Raw genomic sequence first — 25,884 nt, 5'->3', positions numbered from 1 at the left:
CATGATCAACCAAGAGACCATCCTGATATGATGTGGATGTTCAATAGGTAAGTGTCTGCCCATGCTTGTGTACATGTGTATATTTGTATGACTGAATAACTAATTTAATCTCAACTTCATTTTATTAGTGTGTTGATTGGCTATCGAAGTTCTACTGGATTGAGTTATTCTAAAGCTGCTGACACCTCACAAAACTACGTGTGGAAGAAAATTAAGGTATTTATTTCAATTCTTAAGTTTTGAAAATAAATTATTTATATTCATAAATTGATTTAACTATTTGACAATATTGTTGTAGTGCCCTTTCCAACCCAATAATAATGATTGTGGTTATTATATTATGAGATTCATGAAGGATATTATTACTCATGATCAAATTTTTATTCCTAACAATGTAAGTAGTTTTATTTTCACTTTATATTGTTTATTAACTTTAATTATTGTCTAATACTTAATTTTTAGTGATTTTAATTGGCTATGTAAATTATTAAGTAGTATTATGAAGATGCACATTGCAGAAACTACATTGACAACTAAGTAAATGAAGTCATTGAAGAGTGGTGTAGATATGTGTTCGAACAATTCTTCATATAAAGTGGGTAGCTGCTTCTCTTTTATGATTTGGCTTTAATTGTACAACTGTTGTCAATTTATATAGTGGTGATATAAGTTTGTTAATTTAATTAGCTATGTTGTTCTGAGAATTTTATTGTATGTATTTTGATTTCTGAATTTTGTTGGCAGTTGAGAAATTTCTATGTAAGTTCTGTAAATATGGTTTTGGAAACACTGTAGAATACTAATTAATTTTTTTTATATGAAAAACACTTTTGTAGCGCTTCCTTGAGAAAGCGCTATAGGAGTGAATAATACTCCTGTGGCGCTTTCTCAAGGAAGCACTATAGGAAGTATCACCTCCTGTAGCGCTTTCCTAAGAAAGCACTACAAGAAGTCTCCCTCCTGTAGCATTTTGAAAGCACTACAGCTTATACCCACACTCTTCTATAACAGATGTTAATGTAGCATTTCGAAAATGTTACAAAAATGAAAAAATAAGTGCTACAATTAGCATTTTTTATAGTAGTGTATATTTAAATAATGGGGCTTATCACTTGTGTGATTGGATTGGATTATTTGTATTTTTTCATTAGGTGAGTCCAATTAAGCTAGTTAATTAAGCACCGGTAACCTTAATGACTCAAAACACAATAGGCTCAACCCACGAACTCTATAAACACAATCTCAAAGCAAGTCTTAATTAAAATCAAACCTTAAGCTTAACTCAATATAAAGAGTTAAAATTGAAATTGCATTAATCAAAATCAAAGTACTTAATACAAACATCAATCTAAACTCAAAATTATATATTCTCAATCTCAATCACAAATATAAATTAAACATCTAAACGTAGATAATCACAATACACATATAGAAGATTGAAATACATAATTAGGGAATACTCCCCTATATGATGACCCATTACCCTTAACACCTTTAACCCATCTCAAGAGAGCTGAAGAACTCTAGCCACACATGGAAATGATGAACACCAGCTCTGAAAGCTCAATCACGTAGGCCATAGTGGTTGGAGGTGGAAGAGTAAGGGAAAACGATGAAAAATAGAAGAATAGATAAGAAATATGAGAGGAGAATATGATAGAGGCTTGACAGATCATGAATGAATGTGTTTCTCATTGTATTAGGTCAAAACCTAATAACCTAAGTAATGAAGAGTTCGTTCCAAGTCATGTTGGTTGTGGGTTTGCTCCATTTTTGCATCGGAATTTGAAATTGTGCATTACAAAATTGCATCATTACCACGACAAGAACTCCAAAGAGTACATCTCAAATCTTTAGCCTTTGCTCCCCCAAGTTTAAGTCAAGCACTTTTCCCTTCATGTTTCAAGTACAAACAAAGATTCAAATCGCATTATGTCATATCAAAAGGGCCATGGAATCAAGAGCAATCGTGAGAACATGCAGAACATTCAAACTTAGCTTTAAAACCATGCAACTACCCCTAATCTACCAAAATCTATAAGATATTCAATAATGCTTAAGAATCTAGCTAAATGCATAAAAAGAATGCAAGGAAAAACACTATACAAAATTTGTCCAATCAATTCTCTCACACTTAGACCTTTGCACTTGTCACATCCTGTAAATTTTAACCCTGATAATAGGAATAAAAAATTACTTCAAGGGCTAATAGAGAAAGAAAATTGGCTGACTAAGCCATGCATGACATAAAATCCAGATAGGGTTCAAACTGATATTTTTGAAATTATCAGTCCAGGAAGGGCAAAATGAAAAAATTATTAAAAAATTTCAAAAAATAGTAAAAAAATGTAAATTAGGGGGCTTGGAACCCTATTTGAGGCCCTGAATGTGGAAATAGTAGGAAAATAATTTATTACAGAATTTTCTGTAAACAAAGGTTTTTCGAAAAAGAAACAGTGAAAAATTAGCCAGAAATAATTATTTTAAATATGCATAGGCCTCAATAATTCTAAAAAAATATGAAAAAATTATTAAAATTTATTTGAGTTTATAAAATTATTCCTAAGCCCTAAAAATGAAAGGATTAATTTTAGAATATTTATTACCGAAATCTTATTGGTAAAGCTTAATTTCAGAGAAAATTCAAAATAAATAGTTAGAGGTTAAAATAAATTCTGAAAAATTTCAAGCGCCTTCCTATATTAAAAGAGAATTTTTGATGAAGAGAAATAAATTTTTAGAGGCCCAAAACTATTTTTGGAAATAGTAACCGACATAATGAGTTTTAGTTGGAAATTGATAATTTGTTATTAGGCTACACTTCCCTTTCCTTTCTAATCAGTTTTGGGCTCATTTTGGGCCAAGAAAACCCATAAAATTTGTGCAGCCCATGGTTTCTCTTGCTAAGAGAGTTTAAGCCCAATTTAAGCTCAAAATACATAAGAAAAAAATAAGACAAAGGGACACTTGGCATGACCTAAAAATTAAGGGTTATGAAGAGGGACACATGTCCCTTTAGGTTGCAGAAAATGAGACCATTTTGGAGGGGTTATGGCCAGCTTGTGAGGTCTATAAATAGCCCCCTGAAAGAGTGAAATTTGGCCAAAAATTAAAAAAAGAGGGAAAATTCTGTTTAACCAAAAACTCAACCATAAATAAAACCTAAAACCTTCCAAAGCAAGGGAAAATCATCAAGTTTCAAGCAAGGATCCATTAAGGTATGTCTAAGCTTTATTTTGGTTAAATTTAAGGGTTGTTTTAGTTGAAATTTCATGACAAAACCTAAGCTACCATGTTGCCAATTTTTGGTCACTATGAAAAAGCATTAAGGAAGGATAGGAACTATGAATATAAGCTTGGAATAACATGTTTAATTGATGTTTGGAATTAATTTTGGAAGAAAACCAAAGTTTGGGTTTAAAGAGGCCTATTCAGCCACTATGTATTCTTGAAGCTAGAAATTATTTCAATATGATCTGATGATTCCAATGAGTTTGAAAGGTGTTTTTGTGTAGGGAAACACCAAGGAAAAGTATTTAAAATTATTGGAATAAAAAATAAAAATTTTGGACTCAAAAACCCTACTATTCGGCCAAAGCAAGTTAAAGGGGAAGGAGTGTGATTTTTTTAAATCTAATTTGATATTTGGATTCTACATGAAAAATTGTATGGGAATGGCCCAAGAGATTGGTTTCAAACAAAGAGGAAACAATAATGTTAAAAATCAAGGAAAAAAGTGATTATATGATTTTATTGTTGAGTAATGGTGTTTATGCTTGGATCATTGGTAATATGGAATGTGTTTATGCTTGGATCGATAGGTATTGTGCAAGAAAACAAAGAAGAGCACCAAATATCTAAAGAGGCCGAATCATATCCTTGAACAAGAGGTAGCATTGAACTCATACTTTGTTTGCTTTCTTGCTTGTTTAAATGTGTATGTGTTATTTGATTCATGTTATCATGATGTGATAGAGCAAAATATGTGATTAAGTGTGGAATTTCTATGTCAAATGTGCCTTGGCAGTTGGCAATATGTAATGTGGAATGGTATAAGGGTTGATATGTGGCTCTTTTTCCATGGCAATGACATGCTTACAAAATGTTACATGATAATTCTAGTTTCATGATAATATATCACATTTTTACATAATCATGATTGACATGATAATTGTGATTTATTACTATTGAGATTTCCTATGAAATCTCGTTCCTTTATATTTAAATATTCCCCAACTAGGTGTCACATCTAGTATTTTGTGACTAAAGTATACTTAATCTAAAGATGGTTAAGGGTTAGAATATTGGTGTTAATGTAGATTGCACAACTTTTGATATGGAGTCAGGATAGGAACCAAAGTGAAATTTTTTGTATTTTGAGTAAGTCAGTATAAATTAGAGAAATATGACAGAAAACTCTGAAAATTCCTAGAAAACCCCAGAAATTAGAGAAAATTCTCTGGAATAAGAGGATGGTCCCAAAAGTCAAAAATATGAAGGAAATTAATTAATATTAATTTTCTAGTAATTTTCACAATATTTGACTAATTAAGGAAAATTAGTCAAATTTAATTATTTCATGTACTTCAAGGCCTTAGAAAATTTGGAAAAAATATGGATAGAATACCTTGAGAGTTTTAGAACATTGTAGAGTGATTTTATTCCCAAATTACCCCCAGATTAGCTTTAAAAATTTTTAAAGCTTATTTAAGCCAATTAGGGCTTTTATTCGGGAAATTCAAAAAGAAAAGTCTATAGGGGGAGTTAAATTTCATAAAAATTCATGGAAATTTCTTGGAATTAAAGAGAGATTTTAAACTTGACAGAGGAATTTTCTAAGTCTTGGAGCTCTAGAAAGCATTTTCGGAAGGAAAAGTAATACTTTTAGCCACTATTTTTTACTAGGATTTCTATTCTTTTGAAAAATCATTATGAGGGGTGATGACTTAAAAGTAAAAAGGTGGTCACTCAAAAGTGAATGGTAAAAGAAAAGGATAGATGATCAAAAATATCTAGGACAATTATGGTGCTGTCAATATGAAAGCTACTTAAGCAGGTAGAAAGTTATACAGGATATATTATGCAAAATCTTCTTTCTTCTTGACTAAGCTATTCTTGGTGCCACTTGGAAAGTGGAAGAAGCAAGGAGAAGTTTCAAGATGTGCATGGCATAAGCCCTTAGGAATTATGACCTCATATGTATCAATTATCAACCAATCACATAATTTTGGCAAATTAAAAAAGGTTAAGGGCAAAATTGTCCAAAGACCTTTATAAAACCCCATCTTCCTCTCCCACCTCCTTCACATTTCGGTTTCCATAGGGGAAACTCTTGAGGATTGAAAACTTGAAGCTTAAAGAGGAGGACAAGGCAAGAAAATCAACCAACCAACTTGGATCCAAGGTTAGTAGTTAATCTTAGTTGGTTTAATGCTTAGAAATCTTGGGTTTTATGGTTGAAAATCCATGATTTTCCCTTCCCCTCTTGCTGGCCAAAATTATATAGGATTGGTGTGTTAGGATTATGGTTTTGATGATAACAAAGTAAGATAAAAGTGGTTCAGTGTGTTGATTAATCATCTGATCGATCAAGTGTTTATCGATAAGCTGTCAGATAAATTGACTGTGTAAACAAGGAACATAACTAATATTTTGATCGATAAGCTATTCGATAATCCACCGATCGATAAAATGATTGATCATTGTTAACGTAGAGGTTATAGAAGTTTACTGTGAATTATCGATCACTTGATCGGTAATCAAACATGAAACAGATAAGACAACCAAATCTGAAGTGTATTTATCGATCACATGATCGATAAATCAGTTATCGATAAAGACTCTGATAAATGGTAATACACTTTACTCGTTCTGCACTTTGATTCTGTCATCATTTATCGATCACATTATCGATAATATGATCGAATATTGTTCGCTAACTCTCTGAATGCAGGTACTTATCAAAGCTGCTGATCGATCACCAAATTATCAATCACATGATCGATAATCAGTGTTTCATCTGCTCTTACTTGATTTTTCTATAGTCAAATTATCGTTAACATTATCGATAATTGAACCATTCTGCATAGTTCTTTTTCACATAACGTGATCGATAAAATGCTTCAGGATAAAGTCTCTATCTCACATTTTATCGATAACCTGATCGAACATTCACTGATCGATCACCTATTCGATCAATCCATTTATTCTTTGCTCTCGACTGAATATTTTTCACATGGTGTTTATCGATAACATTATCAATCATGAGTTTATCAATAATGTGTTCGATCAACATTGACTGAAGTTTCATTTCTGTAACATTTGGATTATCGATAATCTGATCGATCAACACATATTCGATTAACTGATCGATCATGGAACTCCTTCAGTTCAATTTCAGTTAGCTACGATATTTCTCATATTCAATTATCTATTTCCTTTCAAACTGTTTTTAGTATGCATGATCATCTTGATTATTTTGCTAAAGTCATTTATGATCAAAAGTGACTCTGATCTTTCTCTGGTTTACATATCAGCATAAGTGTCTCTACTGCATTTTATCGATCACTTGATCGATAATCCTCATTAACTGAGTCAAAAGCTTTCACTTTGATTATCGATAACCAGATCGATCAACTAGTGATCGATCAGCACTTCGATCAAATTTGTTCAGATTATTATTCTGCATATTCAACAAACATTTGATTCCACCTCAAAACAATGAATAATCATATTATCACCTATTCAGTTTTGCTTTAAGGTTTACACTGCAAAGATCAACTTATTGAGTAAAAGTTTTGTTGCAGATTACGAAGGAAAATCCCAACGGCTCTTCAACGGATGATTACGTAGCCTGTAACCTACTTTGTCAGAAGCTCAGAAGCATTAATGGCAGAACCGTTGCAACTGGGGAAACACACAAACAGAGTCACAATGGCTAGAAGCTCTTCCGTCTAACGGCTACTTAATGACCTCAACTATAAAAGGCGCAAAGAAGCATTAATTAAGGGATTGAATACCCGAGCTACCATCTGTGATCATTTAATGTTGCATTCAATACTCTGTTCTTTCAATATACTAAGCGTCAGTGTTTATCATCTATACACTCTGTAAGAGAGATTACTCACTCATCATTAATTACATTTGTGTGATACCCAAGAGTGTGGACTCTTGAGTGGGTTTGTAACCTTATGGGAAGTAAGGGGGAGTGATTGAGTGACTCAATTACTGTACTGAGGCGCCAAGAGCCCGATCAATCTTGGAAGATAGTGAAATACTCAAAGGTGTTATGAGGACTAGACATAAGTCAAGTGGTTAAGACCGAACCAGTATAAATCCTGTGTCTTTCTCTCTGTGGTGAAATCTTCTGAAACTTACACTCTCTGTTTTCGATAGTATTTATTTTTAATTCCATAAAGTTTTATAACTCACCCAATTCACGCCCCTCTTGGGTGAGACTACCACTAACATGGTGGAGGATGTTTTTGATGATGGGAATTAGTTTAAGAGGTTGTGTATGACTTAAATCAAGTGATATTATGTGATTATGGTTGATATTATTGTTGGAAATTTGGATGAAAAAGAAGAAGTGTTTCGGCCTAAAGGGTTCAAGAGGAAGGAAGATGAATTTCATAATTTTGAGCTCATATTTGGATCCTACATGAAAAGTTATGTAGGATTGGCTTAAGAGAATAAATTATGAGTTGATGGAAACAAAATTCAAAAAATTCAATTTAAACATTAAGTTTTGTTATGATATGGAATATAATGGTTATGCCCTTTGTTGATAGAATTTGATATTTGTGAAGGAAGGAGCCAAGAACAGGAAGAGAGAGTTAAAGTGTACTTCACTTGAGGTAGCAAGATTTAATTAACTTTGTTGTTAACATTATATTGTTGTTATACTTATGTTATTGCCATTGAATGGTTGAGCTATATGAAAGTTTACGTATGACTTGTGGTTGCTCCTTGCAATGTTATGTCTTGGCTATTGCATATTAGAGTTTCACAAAGCATGAGTTAGTTTTAGTTCCCTAGCAATGGCTTTTAGTAAAGTTGTGTGATAATGATGCTTGTTGATGCTTAGTTGATTTTATTTTGCTACTGGGATTTCTATGAAATCTCATTCCTTCTAGATTTATCATGATTCAAGTAGGGGCAGAGGCATTTCAAAGAGGGAAGAGTTTAATAGAGGCATAGCTTCATAGTTTTACATTCCATCACATGAACTTGATATATGTACGTAATGATGCTGGAAATTGTGGCCTATGGAGTTGTAAACTTTGATAAATATTTTGAAGTAGTTTCTGTATGAATTTGAATATGAGATTTTGTATGCTTAAAGTACACTTGAGCTTTAATTCCATGGGTAATTCATTGGAATTGGATATGTGTGCGAATTATGGTGATTTTTCAAAGTCAGTGCTTTGATCTGGAAAACAGTTTTAACCATATGAACAGTAAAAAGTCCGTATAGTTCTGGCACTGTTCCACGACAAGTTAGCCCTGAAAGTATTTTTTTCATGTAGATCTCTTTGAAAGCTTTCAGTGGGACTTGGAACCACCTCATTTTGATTTTTTTTTAGAATTAGTTATGAATTTTCAAAGTTGACCCAAAAATCTAGATTTACCAAATGAACAGTACCTGAGAGAGCAAAAATTCCAGATTTGGTTTCTTACGCTGTAAGCCATCCAACGTGGTTCCAATTGACATAAAATGAACTCGAATATGGTCTATAGCTAAGGGATTACACTAGGGGTTGGAACAAGCAAGGAGAAAGGCAAGAAGATTATCTTGGGAGATAATTGATTATTATGCCTCTTGATGAATATTTGTAATTATGTATGAAGTTTATGTGAATTATTGTGAATTATTGTAATAATGACCGATGTGAATATTTGAGTAAGGAATCATATTTAAGCATGTGATATGTGATTGAAATGGTCCTATGGGGTTTAAAGAGGAGAAAAATCAAGAAAATGCATGAAAAAGAGATAAAGACCCCTAATTATACCTTATTTTTACACCAATGAAATTCTAGACAAATGATTGAGATTTTGACTAAAACTTGGCATGCTTATAGATCATATTTTTAGCTTTAAAACAAGTGATATTTTATTAAATTTGGAGTTTTGTACAAAACTTTATGCTTATCTAAAATTAGGCATAAGTGCTAGAAAAGTGGATAATTACCATATGAACTATCCATTTTGCGTTAATTATGAAACTGATTGATAAAGACTGGATACCAGTAAGTATTTTTCCTCCAAATATCATGTTAAGATCTTTAAATAAAACTTAGAACCATCTCATTTCAATTTTTTTAGAATTAGTTATAATTTTTCAAAGTTTAGAGAAATTTAGAGTCACAATGAATAGTAACCCGATAAAATAAATTTAAAAATTCAAAATTCTCCAACTTAATGACTTGGAAAATGGTTCCAAATACTCCCACTTGTTATAAACTTAGGTAATAAAGTAAGGTGTGATATTTTTGGTATCAGAACAAAGGTTTTGGACTGTTATTTGCTTTATGCTTAAAGCTTGAACTGCGTGGTTATGAATTGATTTAAGTGCACGAATAGAAATGGCTTGCTGTGAGGACAACATGTTAGAGGGTACTATAAATTAGAGAATTCCAAGAGAGGACTTCCCATATTGGTGGTTTTTGAGGTGGTTGGTGCTAGAGGAGGACCCTGCAACTCCTCTAGGATATTATGACAGACTTGAGGACAGAGCAAAATCTAGTGTAGATTAACAAAGGAGAGCTACAAGATGACACACAAAGTGCTGTAGGGCCTAAACCCAACCTTGATGAGGTAGGTCCTAGTGTGGTCAAGGCTAGACCCAGAGATAAAGCATGCCCAACAATACCAATGTAAAGAATTTATCAATCAAAAAGAGGCCACTGTTAGTTAAGAAAGAGTTTAAGAGCTATGATGATATATTTAGAGAGCTAATGTAGTTAGGGAGACATATAGACAGGTCAGAACCAGTATGCTTTGATCTATCTGGACTACTTCTATTATGTTAGACTACTACATAATGAGGTAGTTAAGGAAGACTAGGACACAGATAAGACCCTATAGGGACAGGCTTTGATAGACTTGCTTCCCAGGACCTGGATACAGCAGAATGAGGTCCAGAGGATTTGTGAGAGTCCAAATCTTTGTACTTTTGACTAGCTACTAGACGACCTAGAGATTTTTGTTGTCTCCACATTTCCTTTTTCTTTGTTACCCTAACTTGGAAATTGTATATTATGTGGTTGTGACTGGTTGACAATAGCTGTGGTGCTGATTGTGCTAAACTATTGTAAATAGTTAAGTTAATATATAAAGTACCTTTTAAGTATCAATAATAACCCTGTTCTTTTTGTAGTTAAGAAGATAAACAAAAAAGGTAAGAACAAGATGTGGAGCTCACGTAGGGAAAGCATCAACTAGACCCCCTACTGACCCTATTCAAACCATTATGAATAGGTTAGAGGAACAACAATGGACTATGCAAGAGATACAAGCTACCCAAGTCTGCCAGGAACAAGAAAGCAATGCTGCTATAGTAACAGCAATAGCACAGTTATAGCAACCCGGACGAGGAGTGACCGGGATAGCCCAACTAGTCTAACAACCCCAACAGCTTCAGGCTGGAATTATTGGGTAGACACAACCTGTTGCAGAATTTGATAGTCTGCAGCAATGGATAGTACGTTTTGGCAAGCATCATCCCCCAGCTTTTGAGGGAACCCTTGATGTACAGGTGGCTAAGGACTGGATAACTCGGCTGGAGAAGATTTTTAAGATTCTCGAGTGTTCAACAGAGAGGAAGGCCCATATAGCCATATATAACTTGAAGGAGAGGCAAATCGATGGTGGAGGAACACAGAATTATTCCTCCAGGCCAATGAAACTCTCATCACTTGGGAGGTGTTCAAGGAACAGTTTTTTTGGAAATATTTTCCCTGATCTGAGTGATGAGAAAGAGGCTGAATTCCTCATGATAAAATAGATGGCTAATGAATCTTTTGATGAGTTATTGGCCAGATACATCAAGCTATCACGCTACTCCATGTATCTCCAGCATACGAACGATGAATGCTGGTTCACCGAAAAGATGATCAGGGCGTTGAGAGCTGAGTTGAGGGAAAAGGTGGCCCCAAGACAGCTTAAGGTGTTCAATAAGGTAGTCAAAGTCTGCTGTATTACAGAGAGTGGCCAAAATCATCATGACAGTAGCCAAAATCATCATGATTTGGCTAGGGCAACCCTGAGAGCTGAGAAATTAGCAATAAGGACAGGTCAGGAAGGAACTTCCTATGGTAACAATAGAAAGAGGAGAAGGTGTAATTTTTTCGGGAGGCTTGGATGAGGAGAAGGAGCAAGGAGAGGAGGGTTTGATAATGCTTGCTAAGGAAAAGAGTGTGAAATCTATGGCAAGAATCACGGAGACCGGCCATACATGAACATGTGCTTTAAATGCGGGAAGTTGGGACACTTTATTAGGGATTGCCCGCAAAGTATAGATAGTTTGAGGCCTTAGGCTCAGGGCAGGGTATTCGCCCACAATAAGTAAGAGGTAAGTAAGTCACCGAAAATGATACAAGGTACGATTAGTGTGAATAATTACCTTGTGCATGCATTGTTTGATTCGGGAGCCAGCCACTCCTTCATATCATATGATTACACTAGGTTCATAGGCCTCACTGTTGATACATTGCTGTGTAATCTGTGTTTCCACTTGTACTAGTGCTAAAGTTTTAACTTTCAGTGTTTGTTTGAATTGTGTTGTCTGGTATGCCTATTGTTATACTCTGTTAGACCTTATATGCATGTCTTTCTGTGATATTGATGTTATCCTTGGCTTGAACTGGTTATCCTCGCATAACATACTCCTCGACTGTAAGAATAAAATGTTAATACTTTCTACCTAAGAGCCGACTCCTTGCACAAAAGTAAAGCTGAATTTAATTACGAAAGCTCAGGTGGGTAGATATCTAAGACAAGATTACCAGGGGTATATATTGTTTTTCATAGATACCATTGCTGTCGATTAGGCCAAAAGCTATAAGTCATGAATAGTATGCATTTAGGCAAGCTAATTGTGAAATGAGAAGGTAAAAGAAGGAAAATAGACCTTTAAGGTGAAAAGAAGGATGGCTAAATATAGCAACACACCTGTTAAAGGCAGATGTTGCCTATGATAATAGTTGCCACTCCAACATACCAATGGCTTTGTGTGAAGCCTTATATGGTAGGAAGTGCCAATCACCACTGTCTTGGACTAAACTAAGAATAAGAAGAGTTTATAGCCCAAGAGTGGTGAATCAAGTTTTAGAGGAAGTAATGATGAATCGACAAAGATTGTTAGCAGTGCAAAGTAAACAAAAAAGCTATACGGGCATATGAGGGAAGCCACTAGAGTTTATGGTTGGAGATACTAACCACAAGAATGGGTCAAACCCCTAAGGCAAAGTAGTTAATGCCGAAGACCCTTCCAAATTTTGTTAAAAGTTAAGTTGGTAGCTTATGAATTGGCCCTATCCCGTAATCTGGATCAGATACATGATGTCTTCCATATTTCTTAACTAAAGAAGTACCAGCCAAATCCCTCTCACATCTTGGAATATGAAGATATAAAATTGCAAGATAACCTCACTTTTGATGTAAAACCAGTAAAGATCGTGGATCAACGAACCAAGAAGCTACAGAATAAGACCTGCCAATGGTCAAGGTGATCTGGAGAGGTCTCATTCAGGAAGAAGCTACATGGGAAAAGGAAGACGACATGAAAGTTAAACATCTAGAGTTATTTGTATAAGGTATGTTTTAAATTTCGAGGACGAAATTTATTAAAGAGGGGAGGAAATGTCACATCTTGTAAAAATTAACCCTGACAATGGGTATGAAAAGTTAAGTCAAGGGCCAATATGGAAGATAGACTGGTTGACAAAGCTAGGCATGACATAAAATCCGGATAGAATCCGAACTGATATTTTTGAAATTATCGATCCAAGAAGGGAAAAATGAGAAAATTGGATAAAAATTCTAGAAAATTCTCAGAAAATGGTAAAAAGAGAAATTAGAGGTTTGCAACTTCAATTGAGGCCCTAAAGGTAAAAATGGTATGAAAATAGCTATTTACAGAATTTTCTGAAAACAGAGGTTTTTCGAGAAAAATAGTGAAAGTTGAGGAAAAATAATTATTTTAAATATGTAGAGGCCTCAATAATTTTGGAAAAAATATGGAATAATTATCTAAATATTTGATTGAATTTTTAAAATTGATTTTAGGCCTTGAAAGTATAGTAATTTATTTTAGGAAATTTATTTCTAAAAGTCTTACTGGTAAAGCCCTGTTCGAAGGAAATTCAAAATAAATAGTTAGAGGTGGAGAAAAATTTTGAAATTTTTCAAAATGCATTCTCATGAGGAAAAATGTGATTTTGGAGGCCTAGAATAATTATAAAAGGTTACAAGTGAACAATAATCGATAAATTTCAATATTCTTGGCATTAAAATTTTATTGTTAGACTATCTTCTTGGAACTCTCCAGATCAGAATTAGGCTTCATATTGAGCCAAGAAAACCCAAAAATTCATGCAAAAACCTATCCCTACATTTAAAATGAAATTAAGCTAAATTTTCACATAAAAATCAATGGAATATTCATGGAATTTTACACATGGCATGATCTGAAATTATAGAGCACATGATGGCTGCCATTTGTCCCCTTATGTGGCAGCTGATCACGCCATTAACAATGGGGGAAAAGGTCTGAATTTTTGCCTATAAATACCCCCCTAAATACATAAAAATAGTCAAAAGTGGGGAGGCGTTGTCAAATTGGTTTCTTGAGCCTTGAAGTGGATCTTAATTAGTGCATTTGAAGGAGGACACACCAAGCTTTGGTCAAGAATTCATCAAGGTAAGCTTGAGCTTTGCTTGGGTTAAGTTTTTAAAGCTTTTTATGATTGGAAATTTGAATTGTAATCTAAGCTCAAGGTGCTGCCATCTGAATAAGCATGCATTAGGGAAGGATACAAGCCTTAAAAAATGAGTTGGAATTATCATGTTTAAGTGGTGTTTGGATTGATTTTTAGAAGAAAACCAAGTTAGAGTCCTTAAGGATTCAATTCAGCCAAGGTGAGTTCTTGGGGTAGGAGTTTGTTTTGTTGTGATTTGATGATTTCAATGAGTTGAAAAGGTGTTTTTGTGTAGGGAAACACCAAGAAAAAGTATTTGGAATCACTGGAATCAAAAATAAAATTTTTGAAAAATATACTACCCCTATTCAACCAAACTTAAATGAATGGGAAGGAGTGTGGTTTTAATAAACCTGAACTGATATTTGGATTCTATATAAAAAAAATCATGTAGGAATAAGCTAAAAGATTGATGGAATTAAAAGAGGAATAATTATATCAAAAATAAAAAAAAAGGGGGAATTTAATAAGGTTTAAGGCTAAGTGTTTGTGTTCAAACTTGAATGGTTGTTAATGTGGCTTGTAATTATGCTTGAATTGATAGGTTTTGTGGAGAATAATCAAGGAGAACTTTAAACCCTTGAGAAGGGTTCAAGTATAATAGGTAGCATTGAATCTATAATTTGATTGTTTTTTTTTTTTTGCTTACTCAATGTGTTTATGTTGCTTGCTTTGTATGGGTTAAATTATGCTATGGTAATGGTTGATTTTATTATGCTTGATATGCTTTGGCCAAATACATAATAATATGCCTATGTGATTATGTGATTGTTTCCCCTTATGGCATAATGCATGACATAATTTTATATGATTAGAGGATGTCTTGAAGTATTGTGACATATCACATTTTGCAAAACTTGATCAACATGATAATTATAGTTTATTGCTACTGAGGGGTTGGATCAAGCAAGGAGAAAGGAAAGGAATTCACTTTGGAAGAGGATTGAGCTTGATGCCATTAAAGTTATGTTTTGTAATTTATTATGTATTGTTATGTATAATTGTGAACGATGTTAAAATATTGTATTAATGATTAAAGAATCATGTTTAAGGGTCAAGTTTGACCAACGAAATTTTGTGCAATTGGTTGAATTTTGAACTGAAATTTGATAGGGTTATAAATCATATTTTTAGCTTTAAAACAAATGGTATTTCATTAAATTTGGAACTTTCAGGGCATAAATCCTGAAAAATTAAAAAATGACCAAATAAACATTATCACTTTGAACGAAATCTAGGATTGATGGATGAGTTCTGAATGCCAATGAGTATTTTTCCTTTAAAGAGCACATCAAGAGTTGTTCATAGAACTTGGAACCACATCGTTTTGATTTTTCTAAAATTAATTATAAATTTTTATAATGAATAGTAACATGAATTTAAGAAAATTGAAGATTCAAATTCTTCCAACTTAAGGCCATAAAAAATGATCCAAAATGGTTTCAATTAAGATAAAATGAGATTTAAAATTAAGGTGTTACACTAAATCCATAACCAATAGCGACCTAGCCCACCAACTCAGGCTACCCCATTGTTATTTTTTAAATTTTTTTATTACATTATTATATTTTATATTCTATCTAAAACATTAAAAAAAATACATCTATAATTTATTTGGTGTTTTTAATCAAGTATTTGAAGAAACAAAATTTTCATGATATTTTATTTATATTGTATGAGGAAAGCATGTTTTAAAAAAAAAAAATCAACCCATTAACCCATCATGGAGGCTTAGATTAACTAGAAACCAACCCGTGATTAGTTCAAAGCCTTCGTAACCTTCATCGTCTAACCCTAACTCGTTATGGGTCAACTTGTAACCCACGAGTTGGGCCATTTTCCCGTTGTGCTTACCTTCACATTTCCCTTTTCTTTTTTAAAAAAAAAAAGTATTAAGTCACGAAACATAGTTCATTCATCTTACTTGATATGATATTTTAATTAATAGTTTTATTTAAATATTAATTTTTTATAGTTAAATATAAACATTTGTATACAGTTTAATTATATGATATTACTTTAATCATGACTAGTCTTATACAATTTGATCCTAATTTTAACCACTGACCTTTAAATCATAATCTCGACCGTACCAATTTATTTTTGGGAGAATGATAACAAAATTTCAAGAAAAGAATACAAGTACTAAAAAATTTCAATAACAATTGAACAACTTATAATTACAAGTTTTTGAAAAATAAAAAGACAACTTTTAACTTGTTATTATGACCTTTTGATGGTTATATCCCTTTCTTGAGATCTCATTATAATTCTTCCTGCAATTTTTAGTACTATGCAAATATAACAAGCATAAACCATCAGCCTCAAGCAAAGATGCTTTTTGATAAATCACCAATTCACCATTGCATGATTAAAATAAAAGCTTAATAAATATATAAACCCAATGAATCCCATATAACAAGAGTTTCAGCTTTGACAAAATTGAGTTAAAAAATGTGCCAACAAAAATTAGTCCAATTAGCAAGCGCTTGGCTCATCCACAAAAACGTGGACTTGACTGTTACTGCTAATAGTAAAATTTATTGGTGAGTAACTTGTAAATATATCCGTAACTGCTGTTTTAGCTTGTATGATCTATCGTCACTCATGCATCTTTGGAACCCAACTTATTAGATTTTTTTATATTTTATTTTTCTAAAACAAGAACAAAACTTCAAATTATAATTCTCTTCTGCTGCTTGCAAGATCGCTCGCAATATCTTGATCCTGCTCACATGCTTCCAAGTATTTGCGATAAGCGGGTTTGTAAGCAACAAGAAGACGCAGATACTTGGCAGCTTCATCCTTTTGACCAGCATCATGTAGAGCGCTAGATGCCCAAATAATCATATAGAATGAGTAAACTAGCAATTGGCGTTGTTTTAAGTAAAGCTTCAACACTGACGCAACTACCTAAAGTCTTACCTCGCCAGCAATAGTAACCCGTCAAAGTAATGAGCTTTGCAGCCTGGATCTTCGGGTTCTTCCATATTTGCAACTCTTTCGAAGTGTGCAAGTCCTTCAGCCCTCTTTCCCTGCCCAAGAGAAAAATTTTGTCAAGGAATCAGAATGCACTTAATCCTCGCAATCTTTTGAAGGATGCAAGTTCTAAACTTGTCCACAGTTGTCCAAAATTGTCCATAACAACCAATGGTTAGGTAATAACAGCTTTAACATGCTCTAGGTTATTAATTTAGTGACGCATTGGTGGGTCAGATGCCCATAGGTTTTGAAACCCATGCCATCAGCAGAATTTTTCCCCCTTCCTCCGTTTTTCTGAAGGATTGTCAATTTTCATTCAGGCAACATAGACATTCTACACAAAAGGTTGTTCAATATTGTGTCCAATAATCTACATATCCAAGCCAGTTCCAGAATTGGCTAAGAGCTTTAAACAAATTTGACGGATGAACTTCACCTGACGTTCACAGGCAACACCAGCCCATTGGGATGCAAGAATTAGAAGATCAACATCTTCCACTTCAGTTGGCTGGCCATCAAGAGTAAGCTAGGCAAAAACCAAGCAACAACCAATGATCAAGGAAGCAAAAAATTCAAAAATTGTAATAGAGCAAAATTTTATAGAAGAGAAAGGAAAACGGAGGCAAGTGATAAGTTAATAAATATTGCATCGCACATGCACAAACAAGGATTTCAAATTACTGGATTAGATATGATCAAGTTACAAGATATTGGCCAAGAAAAGTACGACAGATATTAAGTGTTCTATAATAATTCAGAGTCTCCCTGACAATAATTTCAAAGCACATCAGATTAAATTTTACTTTATAAGTGACATTAGTAATTAAAAATTGAAATTGAAAATTAGAATAACATTTTTCCCCCCAAAAATGGAGCAAAGCAAAATTTAAACCTTCGAAATTGCACGCTTGAAGTACTCAGTAGCCTCAGCATTTGATTGCTTCTGCAATAGAAGCTGCCCCATTAAAACCAAAGCTCTAACATATTCAGGATCCTTATCAAGTGCCAGTCTGCATATGGAAGTTATGAATACAATGCATAAAACAGACATGGAGCTTAAGAAAAAGATCACTTGGGTTTAGTAATCAATTTTTCCCACTCTTTTCTCATTCAACTAGGATTTTTCAAGTTTGAGAAAGAATAACTGACTTTAGTAAGAGAATGGCGCTCTCTCTGTCCCCACCAGCTAGAACATGAACTGAAAACTGTCAGCCAGTGAAACCATAAATGTATGAGAAATTCTTCATTCATAATAGGATCTTAGTAACACATAAAATTGTGTCTTCAGCCACTCACAGCAGTTAGTTCTTTGGGAGCTAAATTCTCAGCAGGTATTCGGAACCATTTTTCAGGTGAATCAAGAGTTGTTTTGGTTTCCTCAGAAACTGTTAAAGAACTGTTCTTGTCTTGTAACCCCTGTGAACCCAGGACCGCAATTTCAGGAGCACTAGATTTCTCAGAAACCATTTTTTGACTACTCTTGTCTTGTAGCCTCAATTTGGCAAGGATGAATGGATGTCTCAATATGAATTGCTGCAAAGTTTATGTCATAAACATTCTTCAAGGCTACTTGCAAAACATTGCATCAAACTACATCATAACGAAGGAAAAACAACCTTTGGCATCTAACCTGAACGATGTTTAGAGAACTATTTGTAATCCAATAGACCAGGCTTCCCTGCAAGAATGGAGAACGCAAACTACAACCTTCATCACATGGCAAGAGAGTGAATAGTAATTTGTGAAGGAAATATTGGCTTATATTATAAAATTTCTACATCTTCCGCAATAATAAATCTCAATTTTTCTCATTAAAAAAAAAAATCTATAGTTTCTACAATGTCTCGAATTAAATGTCCTGTAAAATTTACAGAAGGAAATTACTGAGCTCTGAAGTGCACTTTTACTCACAATCTAGATTGTTTCCCTCCCGCAGTGCATGGGAGAAATGAAAGATATAGTAATTTAAAATTAAATTAAAAGTTCCTCAAAGTTTGTGCCGATTTTTTATATTCAAGCCTTGTTAAAATGTGTGGAGAAAGATTGAAGGAATATGAAGTGAAAAGAGGCACGAAGCATAACAAAGTAATTTTGTGACGGGAGCCACACAATTCGCAACTTGTGAATTGTGTTGTTCCCTACAGCTTTTATATTTTACATTGATTGATGTTGACGATGCCAGCAAAGTGCTCTTCTCTATTTGAAACACGCATAGAAAATCAAACAAATTTTCACCAATTTTATCTTTAAGAATGGTAAGACAGAATGCAAGAAAAGATCATATACAGATGAATTAGTGCAGGGGCTAATGAGTTTAATCAGAAAGGCCACTGATAAAATGTAATGGCACTTATCAAAAGCAGAATCCTCACAGCTCCTTGTGATAATCAGCCTTTCATATCTTTGTTAGGTGAGATTCACATTACGAAGTCAGAAGAATGGTAACCGAAGGGTGCACTTGGACTAAACATCTAAACAATTTTTTTCAAATAAAATGCCAAAATATATTAGAGAACCAAAAACGTACACAACAAACACCATCCTACCGACAAAAAGTGAACATATCAAAGTTACCTGAGGAATAGCAAGCCCAATAAAAAATATGGGTAATGTAAGAAACCTCAAGTACCCCTCGTAAAGCTGCAGTAACAAAGAGAATTGTGACCAGCTGCAGGAAATATTGTGTTCTATTCCATGAATTGAAGAACTACCCTTGACAGACTCATCTAGCAGTTCGCAAACTAAGAAAATCAGGTATCAGCTCCATTTTTGGACAAGGAAATGTTATGTAATAGTAACGACAGAAATGCTACACAAGTTACATGTACTCACATCTGCTAGCAAGGCAAGAATACCACCTGCTTTTCCAATTAATTTTTTCTGAAAAGATATCTGACAAATCAGTTAAATAAAACGTTAGCACATATCATATCACAAATTTATTCTTGCCCTTAGGGAAGTAAAGGAACTGAATAAAGGGGTATAAACATGCCCGAAAAGATTTCTTTTTCTTTTTCTTAAAAAATGTCCTACAATACATCCATCCAGCAGATAAGCCAATAATTGCAGGCACAAGTTGAATTGAGACCAATCAACTGTAAAGGCTTTTCAGAAATATTCTTCAAGTATTAAAAAATACAAGCAAGCAAAAATGATATAATTTCTTGTGCCAAGCAAGCCATGAATCACTAAGGTGCTAGCATCATCCCCTGAATGACAGGATTGCAAACAATGGATCCAGTTCATTTTTAAATGTATGATGGAGTTAAGGTAGAGCACAAGGTAAACAGATAAATCAGTTTTCAGGGTGAATTCCCACCCGTATGGATACAGTATTCCATTACCTGAACATTAGCATAGTGCAAACCAGATATCAATGAAGGGAAGATGAAACCTAACCAACCGTGAGGGAGTGCTGTTAAATCTTGGAACCATACAGCACCACCCTGCAAGAGAAGTAATATTTCTAAATTCTTCGGCACCAAATGAAAGTCTCAGAACACACCATGCATATGTGTAGACGGTAAGATATAATTTCTCTCCAGCAATTTCTCAAAATAAGTCTAATCACTTATGCTAGATGGTATGGCATCCTTAAAGCTAGGCTTTTATCATTTCATAATCTGTCACATGAATCCTATCCATTTGAATTGGATCTTTGTTGATTATACATGCTCATAATAGCGACTAACTCAAGCAACATCACAACCATATCATTTTTTGACTTTTTCTTATAGCAAAATTTGAAAATTACAAAAAAAAACATGCATTCTTGTCTTTAAGCCTTACACAGTCAAAACCAGGGTGGTCATCCAGTGACATCCTCCGTATGCTAACCATCCACAAGAAAAAACATGGAACCTGTAGATGAATTGAAAAAAGGTGAAAAAGTTATAGGATGAAATTTAGTCACATGGCACTGTAGCTGTGTTGCTTCATCCATCCATAGTTTATTTCTTCTGAAAGATGCAACATATTATAATCTTCTAAAACATCCTTTAAATGACATATCTGCCAAGTTATTTATGGATAGATGCTAAGACTCTGTGTTGACAAAATTGAGACTTCCAATCTTCTTATACGTAACCCATCCCCCATCCATCCATCCGTAATTCCAAATTCTCATTAGTCTGTTATTTTCTCCTAAATTCTCTCCTTGTGCAAAATTGAGTAGTATGATTACATACACCAATCTTACAAGAGAAATTCCCCATTGACCAGATAAAGATAGATTTTGATATTCACCTTCTGATTTCACTTAGAAATTAATATTTTAAATTGCTTTTTTATTTAAATCATGTGTTTCTTTCTTTTGCTTTTTCTATCTTTTCTTATAGTTTTGGCTCCTGTGTATAGTCGTTTGGTAGTTTATTTCAGACAAATGTGATGACTATTCATTACGGGTGTTTAAGTCTCCCCAAACTGCATCTCCCTCTGGTTTCTTCTCCCTTTACAATCCCTCTGTTTCTTGTCTCCCTCAAATCCCAGTTTCTATTTTTCTCTCATTCTCTTACTTCTCTGACTCTTTTCCCCGTCTGTCCAGCATCAATGAATCATGACATTATCCGTTAATGCAAATGCAGTCATAATAGGAGGCGAAGAGGACCAGAATTATCATCAAATGTTGAATATCTACAATTTTACACACAAAAGACGGGAAGATCACATATTGTCTGCTACCTCCTGTTTTTGATATAAAACCCAGTTGATTAATTTGGGAAAATTAAGGAAGTTACTAAATTACTTAATTATAGCATGTTATATGATTTCTCTAAAATACTTATATGTATTGTTAGATTATATATCAATTTATAAGTAAGACAAATTAGTTTGGAAAAAAAAGATAAATATAAATACTATAAAATAATTTAGAAACTTTCTTAATGTTTTCAAATTAATCAACTAAGTCTTATATTAAGAACCAGAAGTAGTATTAATTTTGAGACTCTAGATCTACTTTATTTGTCATGTTCTGAATATTAAAATTTTACACCAAACAATATTATTTTTGGGTTACCGATCATATATGCATTGGTTGGTGTTTAAACTTTGACGGTGTTGGTGTAGGCATAATGAAAATTATTTTCTTTTTCATATTCAATGACATTTTTCCCTTAAAAAATAGATATATCACCTGGACAGTCAAGAATGACAGGTGCCAAAAAAGTGAGGGGCATCCAATTGCTTTTCTCTCCTTCTCAAATAGTGAAAACTGGGCCTTAAAACTCCTATTTGACATAGGTGGCGGGAATGGAGGAGGCACTTTTAAGAAATGAAAGAGTCAAACAAAAATTAATAACAAAAAATAAATTTAGCAAGTTGCCAGTTACAAGGAAGGAAAAAGATTTTTCCACTAATGCTATACATATATAAAGGCCATAGCCTTCACTCTCAATTCATTGTCATGATAAAATTAAAGAAAGTACACTTTCAAAGTGGAGTACAGTCATGCCAAAAATCAAGAGAAGCCAAATCAATAGCCTTGCATGCATGGTGTGCAAATACAAAATTTATATGACCGCTAGACAATTGTTACGACACTTAGTATTCAGATGCAAAAATATTAGCCCTTACCACATGCATTCAGTAAAGCAGGGGGAAAATGCTGATCACTACTTGCAAAGATGGCAAGACTAGAAAATACGAGTCCACTAAATACAAGATGATGTCGCAAGCTACTCAGGATGACTAAGCTAATCAGGGGCAATCAATTCTATAAAAGTGCAAAGTGAAATATTAACCACTTACACCTAGGGAGAAACTCGACCATCCTTTGTGTCTTGTGAAGTTGAAGAATTAGCACCGGAAGTATTACGAATCTGAGAGCCAAGGTCGAGGAAGCTATGACTATCCACCTGGAAACCAGTTATTCAATAAGGTGTTGAAGTTACAAAATTGAACAATGATACAATCAGAAATCAGAATTTTAAGGATTAAAGAACGAATTGCAACATTAATGAAACAAAATATCGAAAGAAGATAGTGAAACATAAAGATTTGACAAAATCAATTCTTGTTCATAGTCTGTACTGGAAATTTCATCCACCAATAACCAAATGTCAACAGGGCTCACCATGGCAATCCAGTGAGATCATGAAATCCATCAAGCATCGAGATCACAGCTTGAACAGGGAAAACACAGTCGTTCCTGTTGGTGACACCAGCAGCCACTTGCTCAATGCCATTGGAAAGCTCTCGCAAAACAAGTGGATCACTACCCAAGTCATCACCGAGTTGTCCAAGCTCCGAGTCATCTTCAGGAAAAGAAGTCGAATAGGCACATGAGGAAAAGGCACCAAGAACCGCCAAAGAGTTCAAGGGCATTAGATAGTGAGGTTTGTAAGTATCATATGGAGGCGGAGGCCGTGATAGCGGCGACAGTGGCATTGGGTTCGGCGAAGATGTAAGGTGCTTAGCATTGACGAGTTGCAATAAAATGGGGAGAGAGGAGGAGAGACGACGACCGCGGAGGCAAGCAGAGAGAACGGAGGTGGCCATAGAAAGGGCAGGTGGCTATATCTCCCCTAGTCCCATCTAAGTAAGAAAATGAAGAAATCTCATTGGCAATAAGATGCACAGCATTGTCGGCTACCTTGCAACGGCATCAAGGAACAACAAAGGGAAAATCACAGCAACAAGATTTTGAAGCGCCAAGAAGTAAAATGAGGGGAGCAGGATAAAGAACTTAGTTTCACAGACCAGAGATGAGAGAGTGATAATGAGCAGGCACAGAGAGGTGGCTGGCAGGTTTCTGTGCGGCGGGAGGTGCCTGCGGCAACTCTACAAGACAAAGGAGACTACTGCAGCAGAGGTTAGAGATGATACTTGATGGGGAAAATAAAAAAGTAAAAAAAGATTGAAAAGTAAATTGTCGCGGGGAAAATTGCAATAAGATCTTACTTGAGAAATAAATGCAAAATGGTCTCTTGAAATCATCACATCAATCCGACGTTCCAAGGAATCTCCTTACAAGAGATTCAATTTGTTCAATTACTAAAATACTTATCTCATGTATCAGACTTTGAGTATGAGCACACCCCATAGGCACAAAAATGTAACTCTAAACATCTTAATTTGGTTGAAACATGTAGTGTCACCACCACACACCAACTTCCCAAGGTGTCTTCGATTAGCATGAAAACTAAAAATGTAACACCAATCACATAGTCGACTAGTGCCCAATATAGCTACAGTAAACATCAGATATAGAGACACTTTGCGAACAGCATGAACAAATGCCAATCATCCAAGCATTGGGGGAATAATGAGTAGTTCTGTTTCTTCATTAAATAGCTGTAGGATCAAGCAACCCGCTAGAGTAAATAAGTTCAATATTAGATTATATCATCACCAAGCCAAAAAAAAAAAAAAAAAACTGCGAGAAACAATTAACGAAAATCGCAGTAGTGAAAATATGCAACACAACAAATAGTATACAATACAGAGGAAGTTCTACAGATTAGCAGAAAACTCCTTTACTGTAGCAAAATCGCACCAGACAAAGGCAAGAGACGAAGGAGCAGAAAAGGAGTCTACAGCAAAAACATCGAGGAAAGAGCGAGTTCTACAGTAGCAGGAGAGTTGTCCTGATGAGTAGAAAATGGAATCTTACCTCATCGGCGATAGGATTCGCCTCTTTGGCACCTCCAGTTCTCCCACCAGCGCTCCTCACCAAGGCAGAAGAAACCTCTCGACAGCTTTGGTTAGGGTATGGTCGAGTAGATCGATGAAGGGAACGGGGTTTGAGGGGGAAATTTCAGGTATGATTGAGGGTAAATATGTATTTTCGTTTTTCATTTCCGTACTGAAATGATTAATTAACGAGGTTTAAATATTTGATCAATTGATTAATATTTGAAAACTGCAATAAAAAACATTAAAAATTATGAAATTATAATTTGGACTCTTAAATTAATAAAATTGCACGTAACACTAAATCCTAAGTATCAATTATGAAAAGCTGTCTAAAAGACAAAAATATTCTCATGTTAATTTGAGTTAATGAGTTCCAAATCCTAAGTATCAATTATGAAAAGCTGCCTAAAAGACAAAAATATTCTCATGTTAATTTGAGTTAATGAGTTCCAAGTTGAACGAAAAGAATTGTTAATTGTTATTTTTAATTAAAGAGTTGTTATTTCAAGAAAGGTTAGTTATTAGTTAGCGAGTTTGCAAAACTTATTATTTTCTAATGAAGATTTATCATTGGCCGCTAACAAAATATTTTTTATTAAAAGTATGCCAATAACAACACACATTGGACATAATAACATTTTTATTACACATAACAAACACTTTATTATAAAAATATAATTGTCAGTAACAAGTCTTCATTAGGAATAGGGTTAAGGTGCAATTTTAACAATTAAGTTTTGCGTCAAGAGCATCTGGCACCGTTTAATTTTGAAGGGTGCAAAATTAGACATAATCATTCAAAAGAGAGCAACTTAAGCACTCCCGTTAAAATGCAGCAACGGCCGTTTCTTTTCCTCAAGGTGGGTCCCATTAGTTGTCATTCTGTTCTCTCTCTTGGTCAGTCTTCTTTCACTTCATTTTTTTTTCTTTTTTTAATTTTGTTATATGTCAGAATGCTCTCTACTCTCCAATGACATGCCCCCTCCACTCCTTATTATAAAAGACATTTGATGCCTATGACATGTTTCCATATATAAGGGACACTTAAAAGTTGTCTCTATTTTTTTGTATTGATTTTCTATTTTACTCCTATTTATTTTGTCTCCAACTCATACTCTCTCTCCCTCCCACTTCTCTGTCTTTTAATAATTTAATTGTTCTCTCTCATACTCTCTCTCCTTATTAATAGGGGCATTGTTGGAAAAAACATTATACTCTCTCCGTTCCTTATTATAAGAGACAAATAACCGAAGTACGTTGATAAAAAAAACAGTTAAAATTAGTT

The 25,884-nt window shown here is 34.1% G+C and overlaps 1 protein-coding gene across 5 annotated transcripts; it reads right to left on the bottom strand.

The window, feature by feature from the left end:
• Positions 1-16,353: 16,353 nt before the first annotated feature.
• On the bottom strand, positions 16,354-25,490 carry LOC114755502 (ALBINO3-like protein 2, chloroplastic). Of its 5 annotated transcripts, none has more exons than XM_028944384.1 (15): positions 25,481-25,490; positions 23,038-23,429; positions 22,713-22,819; positions 22,099-22,226; positions 20,754-20,825; positions 20,309-20,410; positions 19,797-19,856; positions 19,539-19,604; positions 18,595-18,642; positions 18,261-18,497; positions 18,114-18,169; positions 17,857-17,974; positions 17,401-17,490; positions 16,908-17,017; positions 16,354-16,812 (listed from the first exon to the last, which is right to left on the bottom strand). In XM_028944384.1, exons 2-15 carry the CDS (start codon positions 23,349-23,351, stop codon positions 16,662-16,664), a joined length of 1,659 nt encoding a protein of 552 aa, XP_028800217.1. In that variant the 5' UTR covers positions 23,352-23,429; positions 25,481-25,490; the 3' UTR covers positions 16,354-16,661. The 5 variants fall into 5 exon arrangements, with proteins under 5 accessions (XP_028800217.1, XP_028800214.1, XP_028800213.1 ...); XM_028944381.1 differs by lacking the exon at positions 25,481-25,490 and adding an exon at positions 24,577-24,693 and having other exon boundaries at positions 23,038-23,764; XM_028944380.1 differs by lacking the exon at positions 25,481-25,490 and adding an exon at positions 24,577-24,693 and having other exon boundaries at positions 23,038-23,761.
• Between the last annotated feature and the right edge of the window lie 394 nt (positions 25,491-25,884).

This window comes from Neltuma alba, unplaced genomic scaffold (assembly GCF_004799145.2).
Source record: "Neltuma alba isolate B1F8T4 unplaced genomic scaffold, ASM479914v2 tig00010280_pilon, whole genome shotgun sequence".
Lineage (NCBI taxonomy): Eukaryota > Viridiplantae > Streptophyta > Magnoliopsida > Fabales > Fabaceae > Neltuma > Neltuma alba.
This window is presented reverse-complemented; position numbering and strand designations above follow the sequence as displayed.

Excerpts from the sequence above, each read along its gene's own strand:
- LOC114755502 (XM_028944381.1), bottom strand. The coding sequence starts at position 23,462 with ATGGCCACCTCCGTTCTCTCTGCTTGCCTCCGCGGTCGTCGTCTCTCC. Across the intron at positions 20,826-22,098 it reads TGTCATTCTTGACTGTCCAG|GTTCCATGTTTTTTCTTGTG; the intron begins GTGATATATCTA and ends ATTCATCTACAG. Across the intron at positions 17,975-18,113 it reads AGCGCCATTCTCTTACTAAA|ACTGGCACTTGATAAGGATC; the intron begins GTCAGTTATTCT and ends TTCCATATGCAG.